Here is a 17,504-nt window from a genome sequence, read left to right as displayed (position 1 = left end):
CGGAGAAGAGAAAAACAAACTCAGGTCACCACCAGCCCAGTTCAGAGACAGGGCTGCCTGTGACCTTGGAAGTGTCTGTGGGACCCTCCAGGGAGGCAGCAGGCCCGACTGCAGTGTAGTGGCCCTCAGCTGATTTCCACCTGGTGGCGGCTTCCAAAAACCAGGAGACCCCACCCCTGCCTACGTTTGGAGTTGGCCGTTCTTGTGAGACACCCAGGGGACTTCCCATCACACATGCACACACACACACACACACACACACACACACACGTGAGGATCTGGGACCTGGGACGGGGAGGGGCTCAGAGGAGGGCAGAAGACAATAGGGACTGCCCCTGATGTCACTTCAAACGACTTTGAAAGGCCCTGCCCCCCACTCTGTTTGGAAGAGAAGTTCTTGTGCCTGCCCTTACCCTGGTGACAGGTAGACTGGGCCCAGAGAGGTCAGGACACTTGTCTGAGGTCACACAGTAGGGAGCTAAAACGCAACTAACTTCTTGGCACAGATCCCTTGTCTGGTAGCAGACAAGCCCCAGGGAGGAGGGCAGAGCTCCCGGGAAGGAAGGAGCGAGAAAACGGTCTCTGTGACCCCCAGAGCAGACAGAGAGGATACCAGCGGGGTCAGGACCTACCTAGAGCTTTCTGGGTGTACATCCTGCAGTCTTCAGCCTCTGACTTTTCCGGGTCCATGGGGATGACCATGAACTTCCCCCAGGTCTGGCAGCACCTCTGCGTGGGGCGGTGGAAAGGGTAGAAGCCTCTGCAGCAGCTCCACTTCTGGTCCTTGGGGTCCAGCGCCAGGCTGCCGCAGAGCTGCCAGCGCTCCTGTCTCACGACCAGCACCGTGCCTGCGCCTGCGGGCCAGACTCGGCTCAGTGGGAGGGCCCGGGCGGAGGGGCCCTACCGGTGCCCTGCTCCTGTAGCTTATCGCTCTCACATCCATTCATTTCTGGGGGTGGGGGATGTTTTCTGTCTTTTGTGTGGTTTCTTGGCTTGCTCTGGAGACGTTGGCAGTGAAAGCACGGAGTCCTAACTACTGGGCCACCAAGGATTTCCCTCTTCCCTTGTGTTTTTTTCTTAAATACCTTTATTAAGATACAATCCAGCGGACTTCACTGGTGGTCCAGTGACTAGGACTCCGAGGTCCCAGTGTAGGGGACCCAGGTTTGATCCCTGGTCAGGGAACTAATGGGGCTTCCCCAGTAAAATGGGGCTCAGCAGTAAAATAACCTGCCTGCTATGCAGAAGACGTGGAGACGCAGGTTCGATCCCTGGGTCGGGAGGATCCCTTGGAGATGGAAATGGCAACTCTTTGCAACAATCTGGCCTGGAAAATCCCATGGACAGAGAAGCCTGGCGGGCTACAGTCCATGGGGTCACAAAGAGTCAGACACAACTGAACGACTAAACAACAGGGAACTAGATCCCACATGCCACAACTAAACCATTCTGCACGCTGCAGCAGCAGATCAAAGATCCCATGCGCCACAACTAGGACCCGGCACAGCCAAATACACTCAGTTCAGTTCAGTTCAGTTCAGTCACTCAGTCGTGTCCAACTCTTTGCGACCCCACGAATTGCAGCACGCCAGGCCTCCCTGTCCATCACCAACTCCCGGAGTTTACTCAAACTCATGCCCATCGAGTTGGTGATGCCATCCAGCCATCTCATCCTCTGTCGTCCCCTTCTCCTCCTGACCCCAATCCCTCCCAGCATCAGGGTCTTTTCCAATGAGTCAACTCCTCGCATGAAGTGGCCAAACTATTGGAGTTTCAGCTTCAGCATCAGTCCTTCCAAAGAACACCCAGGACTGATCTCCTTAAGGATGAAATGGTTGGATCTCCTTGCAGTCCAAGGGACTCTCAAGAGTCTTCTCCAACACCACAGTTCAAAAGCATCAATTTTTCGGCACTCAGCTTTCTTCACAGTCCAACTCTCACATCCATACATGACCGCTGGAAAAACCATAGCCTTGACGAGATGGACCTTTGTTGGCAAAGTAATGTCTCTGCTTTTTAATATGCTATCTAGGTTGGTCATAGCTTTCCTTCCAAGGTGTAAATACATTAGTAAATACTAAAAAAGAGAGAAACTGACAACAACAAAGAGATAGAATTCAGGGGCTTCTCTGGTGGTTCAGTGGCTGAGACTCCAAGCTCCAAATGCAGGGAGCCAGGGTTTGATCCCTGATCAGGGAACTAAATCCCACAGGCTGCAACTGAGTTTAAGTGGCCATAACTAAAAAAGATCCCACATACCCGAACTAAAAGATCCCCCATGCACAACGTTTAACAATGAAGATCCCGCCTACAGCAACTAAGAACCGGCAGAGCCAAATAAATAAATTAAAAAAAAATTTTTTTTTAAAGGTAGAATTCACATATACAAGTCACCCATTTCAAGCGTACGATTCAGTGGTTTTTAATATATTTTAGAAGATGTTCAATCACCCTAAAAGGAAACCCTGTGTCTATCAGCAGTCGCTCCTTTCTTCTGCCCACTTCTCCACATGCCCCAGCCTCGGGCAACCACCACAGGAAGTCTACTTGCTGTCTTTTCTGGACACGGCCCCATTTTCCATTTCCACCAGCAGTATATGAGTGCTGCTTTCCCCACATCCTTGCCAGCCCATGATGTCTGAGTTTCTGATTATAGCCACTCCTTTGTGGGTGGGAAGTGGTAACTCCTTGTGGTTTTGATCTGTATTTCCCTGCATCCATTTATCCCTCACCCAGCACTGAGGTCCAATGTCCAGTTCACCTCTGTCCCCAGAGCACACGTGCCCCCTTTCCTCTGGCTACCCCCTCATCTGCCTTCCTCCTGGCCCAGGGTCATGGCTTCTGTGCTGAGCTCTCTGGCCCTCAGTGGGCAGAGTTACAACCACTCACCTTGGGTGCCCCGTCCCAGCAAAAGAAGTGCATACAGCCAGTGGTCATTAAAAAAAAAGTACTGATCAGCCTTTCTCAGTTTCCAGAAAGAGAATGGGACAGTGAGGAGGACTTCCCTGTCAGTCCAGTGACTAAGACTCCATGCTCACAATGCAGGGTGCCTGGGTGGGTTTGGTCCCTGGTCAGGGAACTAGATCCCACGTGCAGCGACTAAGACCCAGTGCAAATGGAAAAATAAGTTGTTTTTTTTTTTAAGTAGAGGAAAGACAACTTGCCGGGTCAAGGTTTAAGCCCTGTTTTTTTCCCCTCACCTCAGGCAATTAACTTCACCCTCTGAGCCACACTTTCCCCATCCCTAAAATGAGATTGTCTGCTTCATGGGGGTGTCACCAGAGTGAAAGTGGCTGTCAGGCAATGATGATACAGAAGCTTCCCCAACTGAGCCTCTTGTAGAAAGGGACTTTTGACCATGACTCATCTGGGCTTCCCAGGTGGGACATCGGTAAAGAACCTGCCCGCCACTGCAGGAGATACAAGAGAGAAGGGTTCCATCCCTGGGTTGGGAAGATGCCCTGGAGGAGGGCATGGCAACCCGCTGTAGTACTCTTGTCTGGAGAATCCCGTGGACAGAGGAGCCTGGTGGGCTGTAGTTCAGGGGGTCGCAGAGGGTTGGACACGACTGAGCACAGCATGGTTACAATTACTGGACTCAGCTGACCTCTCCCCATCTCCCTCCAAGCCCCATGTCTCCTCCCTCCTGAGAAGCCCCCCTACCCCCCAGCACAGGGGCCTGGCAGAGGGGATCCTCCCAGAGGCAGCCCCAGAACCTGAGGGTGGAAAGTGGGTCAGAATTCCGCACCCAGGCCGGCATTTCAGTTGAGCAGGAGCACCGAGGTGGAAGCCGGGCCCCTCCCCACTGCCCGGCCACCCCAGAGGAGCCAGGCTCCCCTGCCCCCCACACCCCTGCTCACCTTTGGAGGCGTGGGGCCAACCCTGCAGGCCTGGGAACAGCAGGAGGAAGAGAGCTGCAGGAGAGAGAGACATGAGAGCGGGCCGGGGAGCTGGGCCGGAGGAGGAGGGTGGGGAGAGGCCTGTACCCAAGAAGATGAGGCGTCGGGACCTTCTGCTGACTCTGGCACTGGGCCCCAGCCTGCCTCTGGCTGCTCCTGGCTGCCACATGTCTCGGAGGCCAGCAGCGCCCCGGGAAGACAGCTTCTGTCTCCGGCCGTCCGCCCTGCAAAGTGAGTCGCCAGTGAGCTCCAGACGACAAGGTATCGAGTAATTCCTTTGTATGAATAATAATATATGCAGGTGTTTTTGCAACTCCTAACAGCATTTCAGAATCATCCATAAATTCCTAAAGGTTGGGTGTGTATCTGTTATGCTAATGAGATTACTCAAACCAGGCTGGTCACCAGAAAGACCTATGTATAAGGTGTAGATAGAAGATATACAGCGTTGTGATTTTGTTTTTATTTTATCGGAGTATGTAGTTAATTTAGCACATTGTGTTAAATTATACATATGTATTCAATTATACACATGTAATTTTTTTCAGGTTCTTTTCCATTATAGATACAGAGTAGAGTTCTCTGTGTTGTAAAGTAGGCCCTTCTTATTTACCTATTTTATATATAGTAGTGTGTTTGTGTGAATCCCAAACTCCTAATTTATCTCCCCCTACCTCAGACCCCCAGAGGGTTGTGACTTTAAACTAGCCATATTGAGACCACCAAGTTTAATCACTTGGTGGAAGAGTTCATCATTCCTGATGGAACAGTGCTTCCTGGGTGGCAACCTGATTCCTGTTCTGATTCTCAGGGAGAGAGCAGGAAGCTCTCCTAAACTCTCTGTGCGTCCTTTATAATGAAACGGTAATTGCAAGTATGTTTATAATGTTTTTAGGGCATCTACGAGTTATTCTAGACAGTTTTGAACCTGAGAGAATTGTGGTCACCCCGAATTTGTAACCAGTCGGTCAGAAGTGCACCTGGCTTGGGAACCCCACTTGTGGTTGAGGTCTGGAGTAGGGCAGTCTCCTGGGATGAGCCCATACCATATGGGGTCTGCACTAACTCTGGGTGATCATCATCCAGGTCATATTGCAGCACACCCAGTTGGTGTTGACCACTTGGGGGTGAAATAGAGCAGTACCTAAACCAATTTCTCATTATCAGGTTACCTTTTCTTTTTAAATTGTGGCAAGATATACATGATTTTCCCTGGTGGCTCAGTGGTAAAGAATCCACCTGCCAATGCAGGAGATGCAAGAGAAATGCATCTTTACCTCTTCAGAAAGTAATTATGGATGGAAGCAAAGATCGCCACATGTTGCTTGGTTTGGCCAGAAAAAAAAATACACTACAGATCTACAGGAACTAAATAGTGAATGATACTGGATTTCAAAGAAGACAGCAATCACTGTGGTTCAGAAAAGGGGCCGCGTGCAAGAGGTGGAGCTGGATTTTAACATGTTGAAGGAAGCTGGGCAAAGAGAGCACTTCTCATTCCTGCTGATGACTCATGGGACATAACACCACTGCTGGATGCCTGGTACATTTAAGAAACCTGACTGCATAAGAAGCACTCTACATGGGCACAGGATGTTACCTGGAATCGGAGAACTAATTCATCCTGACTTTTCTTGATTTTAAATGTGCTATCGTCCATTTCAAGATGCCTTTGCACTTTTGATAAATGCAAACTGACAAATCTCCACACCACGACAGAGAGGAAATCAGTACTGCTTGAAGCCTGAAAGACTACCCTTAATAAAGCCAAGTCCCCAGTTGTTGAAATGCTAAGGAAGTTGTGGAGGAGGAAACTTTTTTCTTATCCCACTAAATACTACTTCTTATTTCTTGCTTTTTCGCTGGTCACATTCACTGTTTTAAGAATTCATCAAAAGCCTGAATTTGTAAATTTTGGACATTTGGAGCTGTTTGAAGAGAATCCTAGTAGTAATATTAATTGCACCAAAATTCTACAGGGTGATGTAGATGAAATCCAAAAGGTGAAGCTTGAGACTCTAACAGTGAAATTTAAGAAGCGCACTCAATGGACAAACTATGACTACATAAACATGACTGGTGATTGTGCTTCTTTCATCAAGAAGCGCAAATATATTATAGAACCACTTAGTAAAGAAGAGGTGGAGTTTCCAATAGCATATTCTATAGTGGTTCATCACAAAATTGAAATGCTTGACAGGCTCCTGAGGGCCATCTACATGCCTCAGAATTTCTATTGTATTCACGTGGACACAAAATCAGAGGAATCGTTTTTGGCTACAGCTGTGGGCATGGCATCCTGCTTCAGTTATGTCTTTGTCGCCAGTCAGCTGGAGAGCGTGGTGTATGCATCCTGGAGCCGGGTTCAGGCTGACCTTAACTGCATGCAGGACCTCTCCAGGATGAATGCAGACTGGAAGTACCTGATAAATCTCTGCGGAATGGATTTTCCTATTAAAACCAACCTGGAAATTGTCAGGAAGCTCAAGTTGTTGATGGGTGAGAACAACCTAGAAACGGAGAGAATGCCATCCCATAAAAAAGAAAGGTGGAAAAAGCATTATGAAGTCGTGAATGGAAAGCTGACCAACACGGGAACTGACAAAATACATCCACCTCTTGAAACACCTCTGTTTTCGGGAAGTGCCTATTTTGTGGTCAGTAGGGAATATGTGGAGTATGTGCTCCAGAACCAAAATATCCAAAAGTTTATGGAGTGGGCCAAAGACACATACAGCCCTGACGAGTATCTCTGGGCCACTATTCAGAGGATCCCCGAAGTCCCAGGGTCATTGTCCTTAAGCCATAAGTACGACACGTCTGACATGCAGGCGATTGCCAGGTTTGTTAAATGGCAGTACTTTGAAGGAGACGTTTCCAAGGGCGCCCCCTACCCGCCGTGCGGCGGCGTCCACGTGCGCTCCGTGTGCGTTTTCGGAGCTGGTGACTTGAACTGGATGTTGCGCGTGCACCATTTGTTTGCCAACAAATTCGACCCGGACATCGACCTCTTTGCCATCCAGTGTTTGGATGAGCATCTGAGGCATAAAGCCCTGGAGACGTTAAAACCCTGAACGCTGTAGGCAGTTTTAGAAATACTAATAAGGAGGCAGGAGATCTACCCCCATCTGATGCTTCCACCTCCAGAATCCAACTGGATTCTTCAAGCCAGAGAAGCGACATGCTTTCTGCAGAGCAGGGTCGGTTAGAAAGGCTGTATTCTTAAGCCTGGACTTACAGTTAATGAGAGACTCGGGCAGGTTGCAAGGCATTGTAGGGGAAGGTAGCTGGGGAAGAGGCCGAAGGCAAGCTAGCCTTTTAAAGAGCTCAGGGACTTAAAAAACTTTTAAGATTTGACTTGTGCCAAAATTACTTGGAGAGCTTTAAATATGATGGGTTTTCCTGATTTGAATAGATTTATAGCAATAACCCAATCGGGATATAATTTATCTTGTAGATTATATTTGTTGAAAAAGAAATTTGGCTTTAATCAAAATGATCTTTGGAAATGATTGACTTTCTGCTGTTAAAAAAAAAAAAGAAAGTAATTATGGGAATAATAAATGACTATTATTCTTTGACTCTTAGAAGGGTAGGTACAAGGGGTGCCTGGAGAGGGAGGTGAGACAGAAAAGGCAGGAAGTCTTTATAGGATATGTTAGTGAGCAGGTTACTTCTGTACCTGGGGCTCAGTCTTGCAGGGACCCCTCCAAGAGACAGCGTATAAGGTACCCCAGAGTCTGCCACTCTGTTCTTCTAAGTTTCCCATGGGCTTTGGGTTTTAAGCTTGGAAGATGGACATGTCACACACCAAACAGCTTTAAGCTTAGAAGATGGACTTGTCACACACACCAAACAGCAGCTCCACTTCTACTTGATCTGAGAGGCAGTATCAGGACACCTTGGTGACTGGGAGGGAAGGACCTTCCCAAACAGCCACGCTAGGCAGAAAGGTGTCCACAGGGACCTTGGACTGAATCTTTGTGCATGCCAGTGAACCCACCTGCCAATACAGAAGACGCGGGTTCGATCCCTGGGTAGAGAGGAACCCCTGGAGAAGGAAATGGCAACCCACTCCAGTATTCTTGCCCGGGAAATCCCACGAACAGAGGAGCCTGGCAATCTACAGTCCATGGTGTTGCAGAGTCCTACAGGACTTAGTGATTAAACAATAAGAAGATTCTTCTTAAGAATAACACCTGGGTGAAAAAAAGAGAAATAACTTCCCCAACAATCCCGTGGTTAAGACTCTGTGCTCCCAAAGCAGGGTTTGATCCCTGGTTGGAGAACTAAGATCTCACAAGCTTCTAGGTGCTGCCAGAATTTTTTAAACAATTAAAAATAAAAAATAAATTAAAAAAAATCCCATTGGGCCTTGTGGCCATTTTAAGGAGTCAGGACATTTTCTGTGAGCAAGTAGAGACCACTGTAGTAGGGTTTTCTGCAGGAGAGGGCTGTGGCTTAACATTGCGTTTTTCCTTTCTGGGATGATCGCTTCTTGGTGGGGAGCTGCAGGGGGCGCCAAGGGGCAGAGACTGTGATAGATACGTCAGACCTGGCGACCAATCAGAGCAGGGGGGTGAGGATAGGCGCTGCGGTTCTCAGGTCCCATGAATATTGTGTCTGTGCCAACGCGTGTGTGTAATTACACAGTTCAGTCGCTCGGTAGTACAATTACACTAAACGTTTATTTTTTTAATTCTCAATTTAAAGAATAAACATTCCTGGGGCTTCCCTGGTGGTCCAGTGGTTAAGAATCTGCCTGCCGATCCACGGGACACGGTTCGATCCCTGCTCTGGGAAGAACCCACATGCCCAGGAGCAACCAAGCAGGTGCAGCAACTACTGAAGCCGGCACCTCTAAAGCCCGTGCTCTGCAAGGAGAGCAGCCCCCTCAGTGAGAAGCCCGCACACCACAACTAGAGAGCAGTCCCTGCTTGCCGCCGCTGCAGAAAGCCGCTGCACAGCAAAGAAAAACCCAGGGCAGCCAAAAAAAAAAAAAAAAAAAATTGATCAATTAAATCTTTAAAAAAAATAAATAAGCATTTTCTAAGGCTCCTCATAAAAAGCAGCAATTCTCAGCCACACACCACCCACTCTGCACCCCTTCTCCCGCCACAAACTCTTCAGTCCTTCCTCTCTGTTTCTAAGTAAGTTCTTACCCTGCCTTCCCGTGGATATTTTTGTCAAAGCACCTTTATTGAGGTATAAGTGACACACAATACAATGCATGTATATAAAGTATAAAATTTGATGGGTTTAACATTTTTAAATTGTATTGAAGTATAATTGACTTACAATATTTTTTCTATATCTATAAAATATCTCTACTTATAGTGTGTATCAATTTGATGAGTTTTTTAAAAATGTATTATTTTTGGCTGTACAGGGTCTTCATTGCTGTGTGCAATCTCTAGTTGCTGAGAGCAGGGGCTACTCTTCTTGGCAGTGCGTGAGCCAATGGCTTTTCTTGGTGCCAAGTGCCGGCTCTGGGTGCCAGGCTCCAGTAGTTGCAGCAAGTGGGCTCAGTAGTTGTGATGAGCGGACTTAGTTGTCCTGAAGCATGTGGAATCTTTGAATCCATTTATTGAACCGAAGTGCCCTGCATTGGAGGCGGATTCTTCTTGCAGTGAGGGTAGCTCCGGGAGTGGGAGGGGTAGAAGCGGTAGCTGAGGGTGCCCTGCTGGCTAGGACAGTCATAGAACAGGTCTGGGGCTGGCCTGCCCTGACTCCAGAGCATCCCCCCTCCCCTCCAATTCCATATGAGACCATTGTACAGTCTTTTTTTTTTTTTTTTTTTTGGCTGAGTCAGGTTTTAGTTTCAGCACCAGAGATCAAATTGCCAACATCCAAATTGGCATCATAGAGAAAGCAATGGAATTCCAGAAAAACATCTCCTTCTGCTTCATTGACTATGCTAAAGCCTTTGACTGTGGATCACAATAAACTGTGGAAAATTCTGAAAGAGATGGGAATACCAGACCACCCTATCTGCCTCCTGAGAAACCTGTATGCAGGTCAAGAAGCAACAGTTAGAACCGGACATGGAACGGCAGACTCATTGAAAATTGGGAAAGGAGTATGTCAAGGCTGTATATATTATCACCCTGCTTATTTAACTTGTATGCAGAGTGCATCATGCAAAATGCCAGGCTGGATGAAGCACAAGCTTGAATCAAGATTGCCGGGAGAAATATCAATAACCTCAGATATGCAGATGACACCACCCTTATGACAGAAAGCAAAGAGGAACTAAAGAGCCTCTTGATGAAGGTGAAAGAGGAGAATGAAAAAGCTGGCTTAAAACTCAATATTCAGAAAACTAAGATCATGGCATCTGGTCCCATCACTTCATGGCAAGTAGATGGGGAAACAATGGAAACAGTGACAGATTTTATTTTCTTGGGCTCCAAAATCACTTTGAATAGTGACTGCAAAATTAAAGATGCTTGCTTCTTGGAAGAAAAGCTATGACAAACCTAGACAGTATATTAAAAAGCAAGAAGCAGAGACATCACTTTGCCAATAAATGTCCATGTAGTCAAAGCTATGATTTCTCCAGTAGTCATGTTTGGATGTGAGAGTTGGACCATAAAGAAGGCTGAACGCCGAAGAATTGATGCTTTCAAACTGTTGTGTTAGAGAAGACTCTTGAGAGTCCCTTGGACAGCAAGGAGATCCAACTAGTCAATCCTAAAGGAAGTCAGTCCTGAATATTCATTGGAAGGACTGATGCTGAAGCTGAAACTCCAACACTTTGGCCACCTGATACAAAGATCCAACTCATTGGAAAAGATCCTGATGCTGGGAAAGATTGAAGGCAGGAGGAGAAAGGGGTGACAGAGAATGAGATGGTTAGATGACATCATCGACTCAATGGACATAAGTTTGAGCAAAGTCCTGGAGATGGTGAAGGACAGGGAAGCCTGGCGTGCTGCAGTCCATAGAGTCGCAAAGAGTCAGACACGACTAAGTGACTGAAAAACAACAAAGTGTGTGTGAAATAGAATCTCATGTGGGTTTGATTTGTATTTCTCTGCTGACTAATGTATTGAGCATCTTTTCACTTGCTTATTAACAGTTTGCATATCATGTTTGGTGAAGTGTCTGTTCAAATCTTTCCCCCATTTTAGCTGGGTTATTTATCTTCCTATTATTGAGTTTTACGAGCTCGTTATGTGTTCTGGAACAAGTCCTTCATCAAATATATGACTTGCAAATATTTTCTCCCAGTCTATGGCTTGCCTTCTCACTTTCATAATTGTATAAAATGTAAAATTCCTTTTTTATTTAACAACATTTTTGAGGTATAACTTACATGCAATAAACTGTGCTTATTTTAAGTGTTCACTGTGATGGGTTTTATCATGGGTATTTGCCATGAAATCACCTCCGTTAAAAATATTTCCATCATCCTCCAGATTTCCTTGTGTTTTTTTTTTCAGTCCATCCCTCTGGCCACCCCTGCCTTCAGGGAACCAGTGACCTGATTTCTATCACTGTGCATTCATCAAAGTCTCTTCCCCTGCCCCCAAATTGAAAATGTTTATATATATATATATACACACACACACACACATATATATATACATATATATATGTTATTTTTTGAAATAATCTTTTACTTTTAATATATTTTAATTTATTTATTTGGCCACAGCAGATCTTAGTTACAGCATTCAGGCTCTAGTTCCCTGACTGGGATCGAACCCTAGCCCTTGCACTAGGAGCTCAGAGTCTTAGCCACTGGAGCACCAGGGAAGTCTGTAATCTTTTACTTTTAATCGTTACATATTGCAGACATAGAGAAAATAATGCAACAAACACCCATGTACCTACCACTTAGAATTAATGGAGATGAACATTTTGCCCTACTTGCTTTGGGGGTTTTCCCCCCTTTTTTAGGAGATAAAGTTAAAAAGCCTCTTTTCTCCCTACTTCCTCCGTCATCTTCCCTGAAGTTGCTGAGTATTATTCCACGTGAGATTTTACTTTTCCTAAACATGTGTGTGTCCACAGTCAGTGCACATTCTTGTTTTTATCACACTATTTGTATCTGTTGGAACTTGCATTTCTTCTCTCTGTGTTATGCTTGGGAGATTCTTGTGTGTTGAAATATATAAAGCTCCTTTGCAAATTATGAGATTTATTTATTAGTAGTGAAATAACTCTGAAGTGTTGGTAAGTTGGCAAAAATATGCCTGGGAATATAAGACACTTCTAGGGAAGCAAACGTGAGTGATTTCACCATTTTTTGTTTTGTTTTAACTACTGTGCTTGATAACCATAGCTGCGTTTATAGATGGTGACATAAAATCCTCCGCAATTTCAAGCTGAGATTCCTTTTAGAGCCTTTACCTTTAAGGAACTGTCTAGGTTTGTGGAGGCAATTGACTTGTGGAATTTGAATATTTTTAAAACTTGTGGTTCAAATCATATAATAAAATTATATTATAAAGAGTCTCTTGGGGACTTCCCAGGTGACCCAGTGGTTAAGACTCTGTGTTTCCAGTGCAGGGGACACATTTTAGATGCCAGGTCGGGGAACTAAGATCCCACATGCTGCTTGGCCAAAAGAAAAAAAAAAAAACAAACCTGCCTTAACAGCTCAACAAATTTTGTTTTTTAAATAAGAAACGAATGTCTTCTGCTATATTCAAAATGGATAACCAACACGGACCTACTGTATAGCACAGGGAACTCTACTCAATGTTTTGTGCCAGCCTGGATAGAAGGAGGTTATGGAGGAGAATGGATGCATGTGTATCCATGTATGGCTGAGTCCCTTCCCTGTTCACTTGAAACTATCACACCATTGTTAATCAGCTATGCTCCAATACAAAATAAAAAGTTTAAAGTTTGAAAAAAATAATAAAATTACAAATGTTTAAAAAAAAGAGAGAAAGGAATGTGTCTTTGAGTCCCTTTAACACAAGCCATAGTCATACCCCTTCCCCTCCCATTTTGAGTGGGGGACTGGAATTTCTCAGGCCTGGCTTCTGAATCCATTTTGCCTTCTAACAGACCCCAGGGAGAGTAGAGAATTCATGGTTCCACCACAACCCTGTTCCCTGCTCCCTGCACGCAGGCAGAAGCCTGGAGGACATCATAAGACTGGGATTCCTCTTGGGAGGGGCCCGTACAATTTCCCAACTGGAAGAGGATTAAATAGGCAGTCAGGGCACCTTGAACTTTGATATCTCAGGCTCATCTGACAGGTGGCCAAGGCCAAGTCTGATCGCCCACAGGCAACAGGGAGGAACAGACTGATGAAGGGCAGGGCACCGGACGGTGGCATTCCTCTGGCCTCTCTAGATGTTGCGAGTGAAACCCACTTGGGAGAGACCAGGAAGGTGGGTGGACAACACTGGTTCATTTGGGTTATGAAAAATTTTAACTGGATTGTAATGTACCTAAAGCAAAGTGTACAAATCCTAAGTGTCCAGTTTGATAAACTCACAGAAAGAATAGGAAACAGAACATAACCAGCCCCCTAGAAAGCCTACCATGCCCCCTTTCCAGTCACTAAGCCCGCTAAGGGTAACCACTCTCCTGACTTGTGACTCCGTGGGTTGAGGTTGCCTCTTGGGGGATGTTACATAAACGAAATCACACAGTAATGTACGCTTGTGTGGCCTCTTTCACTCGACACTATTCAGTTTGCTGTATGTTGTCATGGTCCACTTGTTCTCACTGCTGTTGAGTGTTTCACTGTGTACATTTTTTAAAAAAAAACCAATCCTGCTATTATGGGTGGGCATTCAAGTTGTCTCGGGTCCTTTATTCATAGCACTGAGATGAACATGCAGGGACGTGTCTTTCGGAGAACATGTGACAGGTTTTGGTGGGTGTCCACCCAGGAGCGGAATTGCTGGTTTATCAGGATTGGATGCTAAATTTAGTAGTCACTGTCAAACAGCTGCCAGAGTGGGTGGGTGTCCTCAATGACTTCCTCCAGGTCTGACTGCAGTTTCTCTTTGGCAGCACTTAGGATGTGTGGAAAGAGGCTTCCCTCATAGCTCAGTTGGTAAAGAATCCGTCTGCAATACAGGAGACCTGGGTTAGATCCCTGGGTTGGGAAGATTCCCTGGAGAAGGGAAAGGTTACCCACTCCAGTATTCTGGCCTGGAGAATTCCATGGGCAATATAGTCCATGGGGTCCCAAAGAGTTGGACACGACTGAGTGAGTTTCACTTCACTTCAGGATGTGTGGTTTTCATTTCAGCTCTTCTGGTGGGTGGGTGTACAGTGCTTTCTCTTTGTGATTTTAATTAGTATTTTCCTGATGTGTAATAGAGGGCAGCATTTTTTTTTAACTTGTCTAGTGGGCTTCCCTAGTGGCTCATATGGTAAAAAATCTGCCTGCAATGCAAGAGACCTGGGTTCGATCCCTGGGTCAGGAAGATTCCCTGGAGAAGGGAATGGCAACCCACTTCAGTATTCTGCCTGGGAAATCCCAGGGACAGAGGAGCCTGGAGGAATACAGTCCATGGGGTCTCAAAGAGTCATGGTTGAGAGTCTAACACACACACACACAGAGTGGCCATTTAGTTCTTCTCCTCTTAGGTGATTCAAGTCTTTTTCTATTGACTGGTCTGACATCCTCTTATTGATCCCCAGGAGGTCTTTGCATATCCTGAATCGGACTCTTTTGTCAGATAGGCGTGGTGCAAATGGCTTCTCCCAGTCTGGAACGTGCCTTTTCTTTCTCTTGCTGGTGTCTCCCCCCCCCTTTTTTGGTCACATTGGGTCAGCACGTGGAAACTTAGTTCCCCCACCAGGGATCAGACCAGGGCCCGAGGCATTGGATGCATGGAGTCTTAACTACTCGATTGCCGGGGAATTGCCCTCTGGGGTCTTTTGAGGAATGAAAGTTTGTAATTTCAGAGCATTCCAGTATGTCAAACTTTTTCTTTACGGCTGGTCCTTATCATGTTTTGCTTAACAAATGTCAACAGAAAAAGATCAAAAGCGGTCAACCTTTGGAGTACCCTGGTGGTCAGATGATTGGGATTCCATGCTGTCATTGATGTGGCCTGGGTTCAATGCCTGGTCAGAAAACTAAGATCCTGCAAGTCACCGAGTATGACCAAAAAAAAAGAAGAAAAGGTGGTTAACCTTTGAGGACTAGGAGGACCAAAACTGGAGGTGAAAAGATGGACTTTTGTCTTGCAACTTACCTACTTCTGTGTAATCTAAATGATCCCCCCCCCCACCCATGTGTATGTTATTTTTCTAACTTAAAGGAAAAACAACAACAACAACAAAATTATTAGGTCAGCCTGATCGCTGTGGAGGATGGTTGGAGAGTCAAGTATAAATGTTTTCAGAAATTCATCCCTTCATGAGCCCAAGGAACCTTATTTTTCCCATCATTTCTTGTATCAATGAATGAATATTAATTATTACTACAGGGATTCAGGCTTAAATATCAACTCTAGGACACTCTTGCATTGACAAACGAGGACAATGGTGATAACCCTTGTTCACACAAGTGATCAGATAAGGAAGTTGGCATTAGAGCAGGAGTCCCAGCCCTGAGTTCCGTACAAAGCCCCAAACCCCACAGTGAACTCACTTCAGGACAGAGTGCATCACCATCAGCTCCACCTTTGGGGAGAGGGAAGGAGCCTGGCTGGTGGGTTGGGGGTGGGGCAGGAGCAAGGTTTACACCTACCCTGGGCTTGTGACCACTCACCTCCCTCTAGAGATGCAGCCCCACACCCTGGACCTCCTCTCCAGGGCAGCAATTCTCATCTGCAGTAGTTCACCAGAACCTTCTAGATGTTTTCAAAATAAAGCCCCCAAGACCACTTCTCGCCAGGTAACTGAGAGGCCCAGTGGTCTTGGTTAAGGCGCCCATTTCCCACTAGCGCTCGCGATTCTGGCCGCTGCGTCCCCACTGCTCCGACAGGGACACCGAGCGTCGAGGGGCAGGGCTTGCGGTCCCAGCCAAGATCCCCGACCCTTCTCTTCCCCTGTAGTGTACCACTGGGTCGAGATGCGGGCCAAGATGCGCCTCATGGGCTTCAATGCGGAAACCATCAAGCCACTGAATGAGGAGGCGGCCGCGGAGCTGGGTGCCGAGCTGCTGGGCGAGGCCACCATCTTCGTGGTGGCCTGCGGCTGCCTGGTGCTGGAGTACTCGCGACAAAAGACGCAACAGCGTCGCAAGGAGGGGGAGCAGCTCGCCGCCTGGGACGCGATGCGGGACGAGGTGGACCACCTGGCGCTGGTGCTGGAGGCCCTGCAGGCGCAGGTGCAGGCGGCGCCGCCGCCGGCCGCCCTGGAGGAGCTGCAGGCGCAGATGCGAGACCTGCGCGCCCAGCTCTGCATCCAGGACCTGCCACCGGCGCCCCAGGCAGAGCCCACACCAGAGGATGAGGGGCCGCCAGACCCAGGTCTCGGACAGGACTGATGTCTGGGCTGCCATGTCTGTCCACACTGTCCCTCCCTGATCCCGCCCAGCTAATACCACCAGGCCCCTTTAGGGGCAGTCGGGATTCTGGACAAGGGTTGATCCAACCAGGCTTTTGGTCACCTCCCTACTAACCTGCCCGGTGAGGGGTACCTTCTACTGGGACTCCCCCATCCACTGGTGAAACGTTCCAGCCCAACCCCCCACCCCTACTCCACTGGTTTAGCACTTTGGAATGGAGAGGCCGTGTCTTCATTGGACCCCACCCACCCACCACTACACCATCTCTCATTTTATCACTCACATCTTCAACCTACCTGAGGAGTGGTCCTCTTCCTGGGACCCCCATCTACCTTTTCCCCCTTCTTCACTGGTACAGAACATTGTAGTGGAAATACAGAAACCTGTGATGGACTTCCTGACCCCATGACCTTCCATCTACCTCACTCTTTTAGGGGGTTAGGAATAGGATGGATCTTGGCATGCATTAGCTCTTCTGAGTCACTCTGTGTCTCCTGTATTTAGTCCACCATTGGTATCCTGACTGGGGTCCTCCCCTCTTTAAGTGGATCCCCCCGCCTTCCCTCCATCCAAATCTGCTCTTCCGAGTACTCAGGGATTCCCCCTTACTTTCTGCCTTTGAACTGGACACTCAGTTACCACCCCTCACCTTCATGCAAAGTCTTCCTCCAGTGAAGTCTGCCTCTCAGCCCTGAAGTTCCCTACCTCCAACAGAATGGAATAATTCCACCAGGCAGTTACCTACCTCACCTACCCCCTGCCCACCTAATGAACCACTGAAGGGGTATGTATGACAGCTGATTCCTGAATTCTACTTTTTTTTTTTTGAGACTGTAAATATTGTAATAATTAAAGGAGCTCTGGGAGGAAAAATGTCATCTTAAGAAAGTGTCTTGAGAACCATGATGTACATCTGCCAAATGGGTACAAGGCTCCCTAAAATTAGAACCTCAAAGGGTTCCCAGTGGGAGAAGGCCTGAGTCATCCTTTGAGCCCTTTCCCAGACCAAAACACCAAGGTCCAGGAGAACCAAAGGGTCTGGCCCAAGGGCAGACGTTCAATGAGGGATGCCCTTGGCTTTCTCTAGGGCTGGGTGGAAAGGAGTAAGGAAGCTGCCTGTTGAGGGGCACCAGGAGGCCAAGACGGGGCAGAGGAGCAGGTTCGGG

At 47.2% G+C, this 17,504-nt stretch overlaps 2 protein-coding genes across 2 annotated transcripts; both read left to right on the top strand.

The window, feature by feature from the left end:
- Window positions 1-5,184: 5,184 nt before the first annotated feature.
- On the top strand, window positions 5,185-7,571 carry LOC122692187 (beta-1,3-galactosyl-O-glycosyl-glycoprotein beta-1,6-N-acetylglucosaminyltransferase-like). The gene has a single exon (XM_043899505.1). The coding sequence runs from the start codon at window positions 5,687-5,689 to the stop codon at window positions 6,971-6,973; it is 1,287 nt and encodes a 428-aa protein (XP_043755440.1). The 5' UTR covers window positions 5,185-5,686; the 3' UTR covers window positions 6,974-7,571.
- A 6,077-nt stretch (window positions 7,572-13,648) lies between these two features.
- On the top strand, window positions 13,649-17,359 carry LOC122692786 (optic atrophy 3 protein homolog). The gene is made up of 2 exons (XM_043900611.1): window positions 13,649-13,652; window positions 15,773-17,359. Exons 1-2 carry the CDS (start codon window positions 13,649-13,651, stop codon window positions 16,315-16,317), a joined length of 549 nt encoding a protein of 182 aa, XP_043756546.1. The 3' UTR covers window positions 16,318-17,359.
- The last annotated feature ends 145 nt before the right edge of the window (window positions 17,360-17,504 follow it).

This window comes from Cervus elaphus, chromosome 4, assembly GCF_910594005.1.
Source record: "Cervus elaphus chromosome 4, mCerEla1.1, whole genome shotgun sequence".
Classification (NCBI taxonomy): Eukaryota; Metazoa; Chordata; class Mammalia; order Artiodactyla; family Cervidae; genus Cervus; species Cervus elaphus.
The sequence above is the reverse complement of the archived record's forward strand: the minus strand, read 5'-3'. Positions and strand labels throughout refer to the sequence as shown.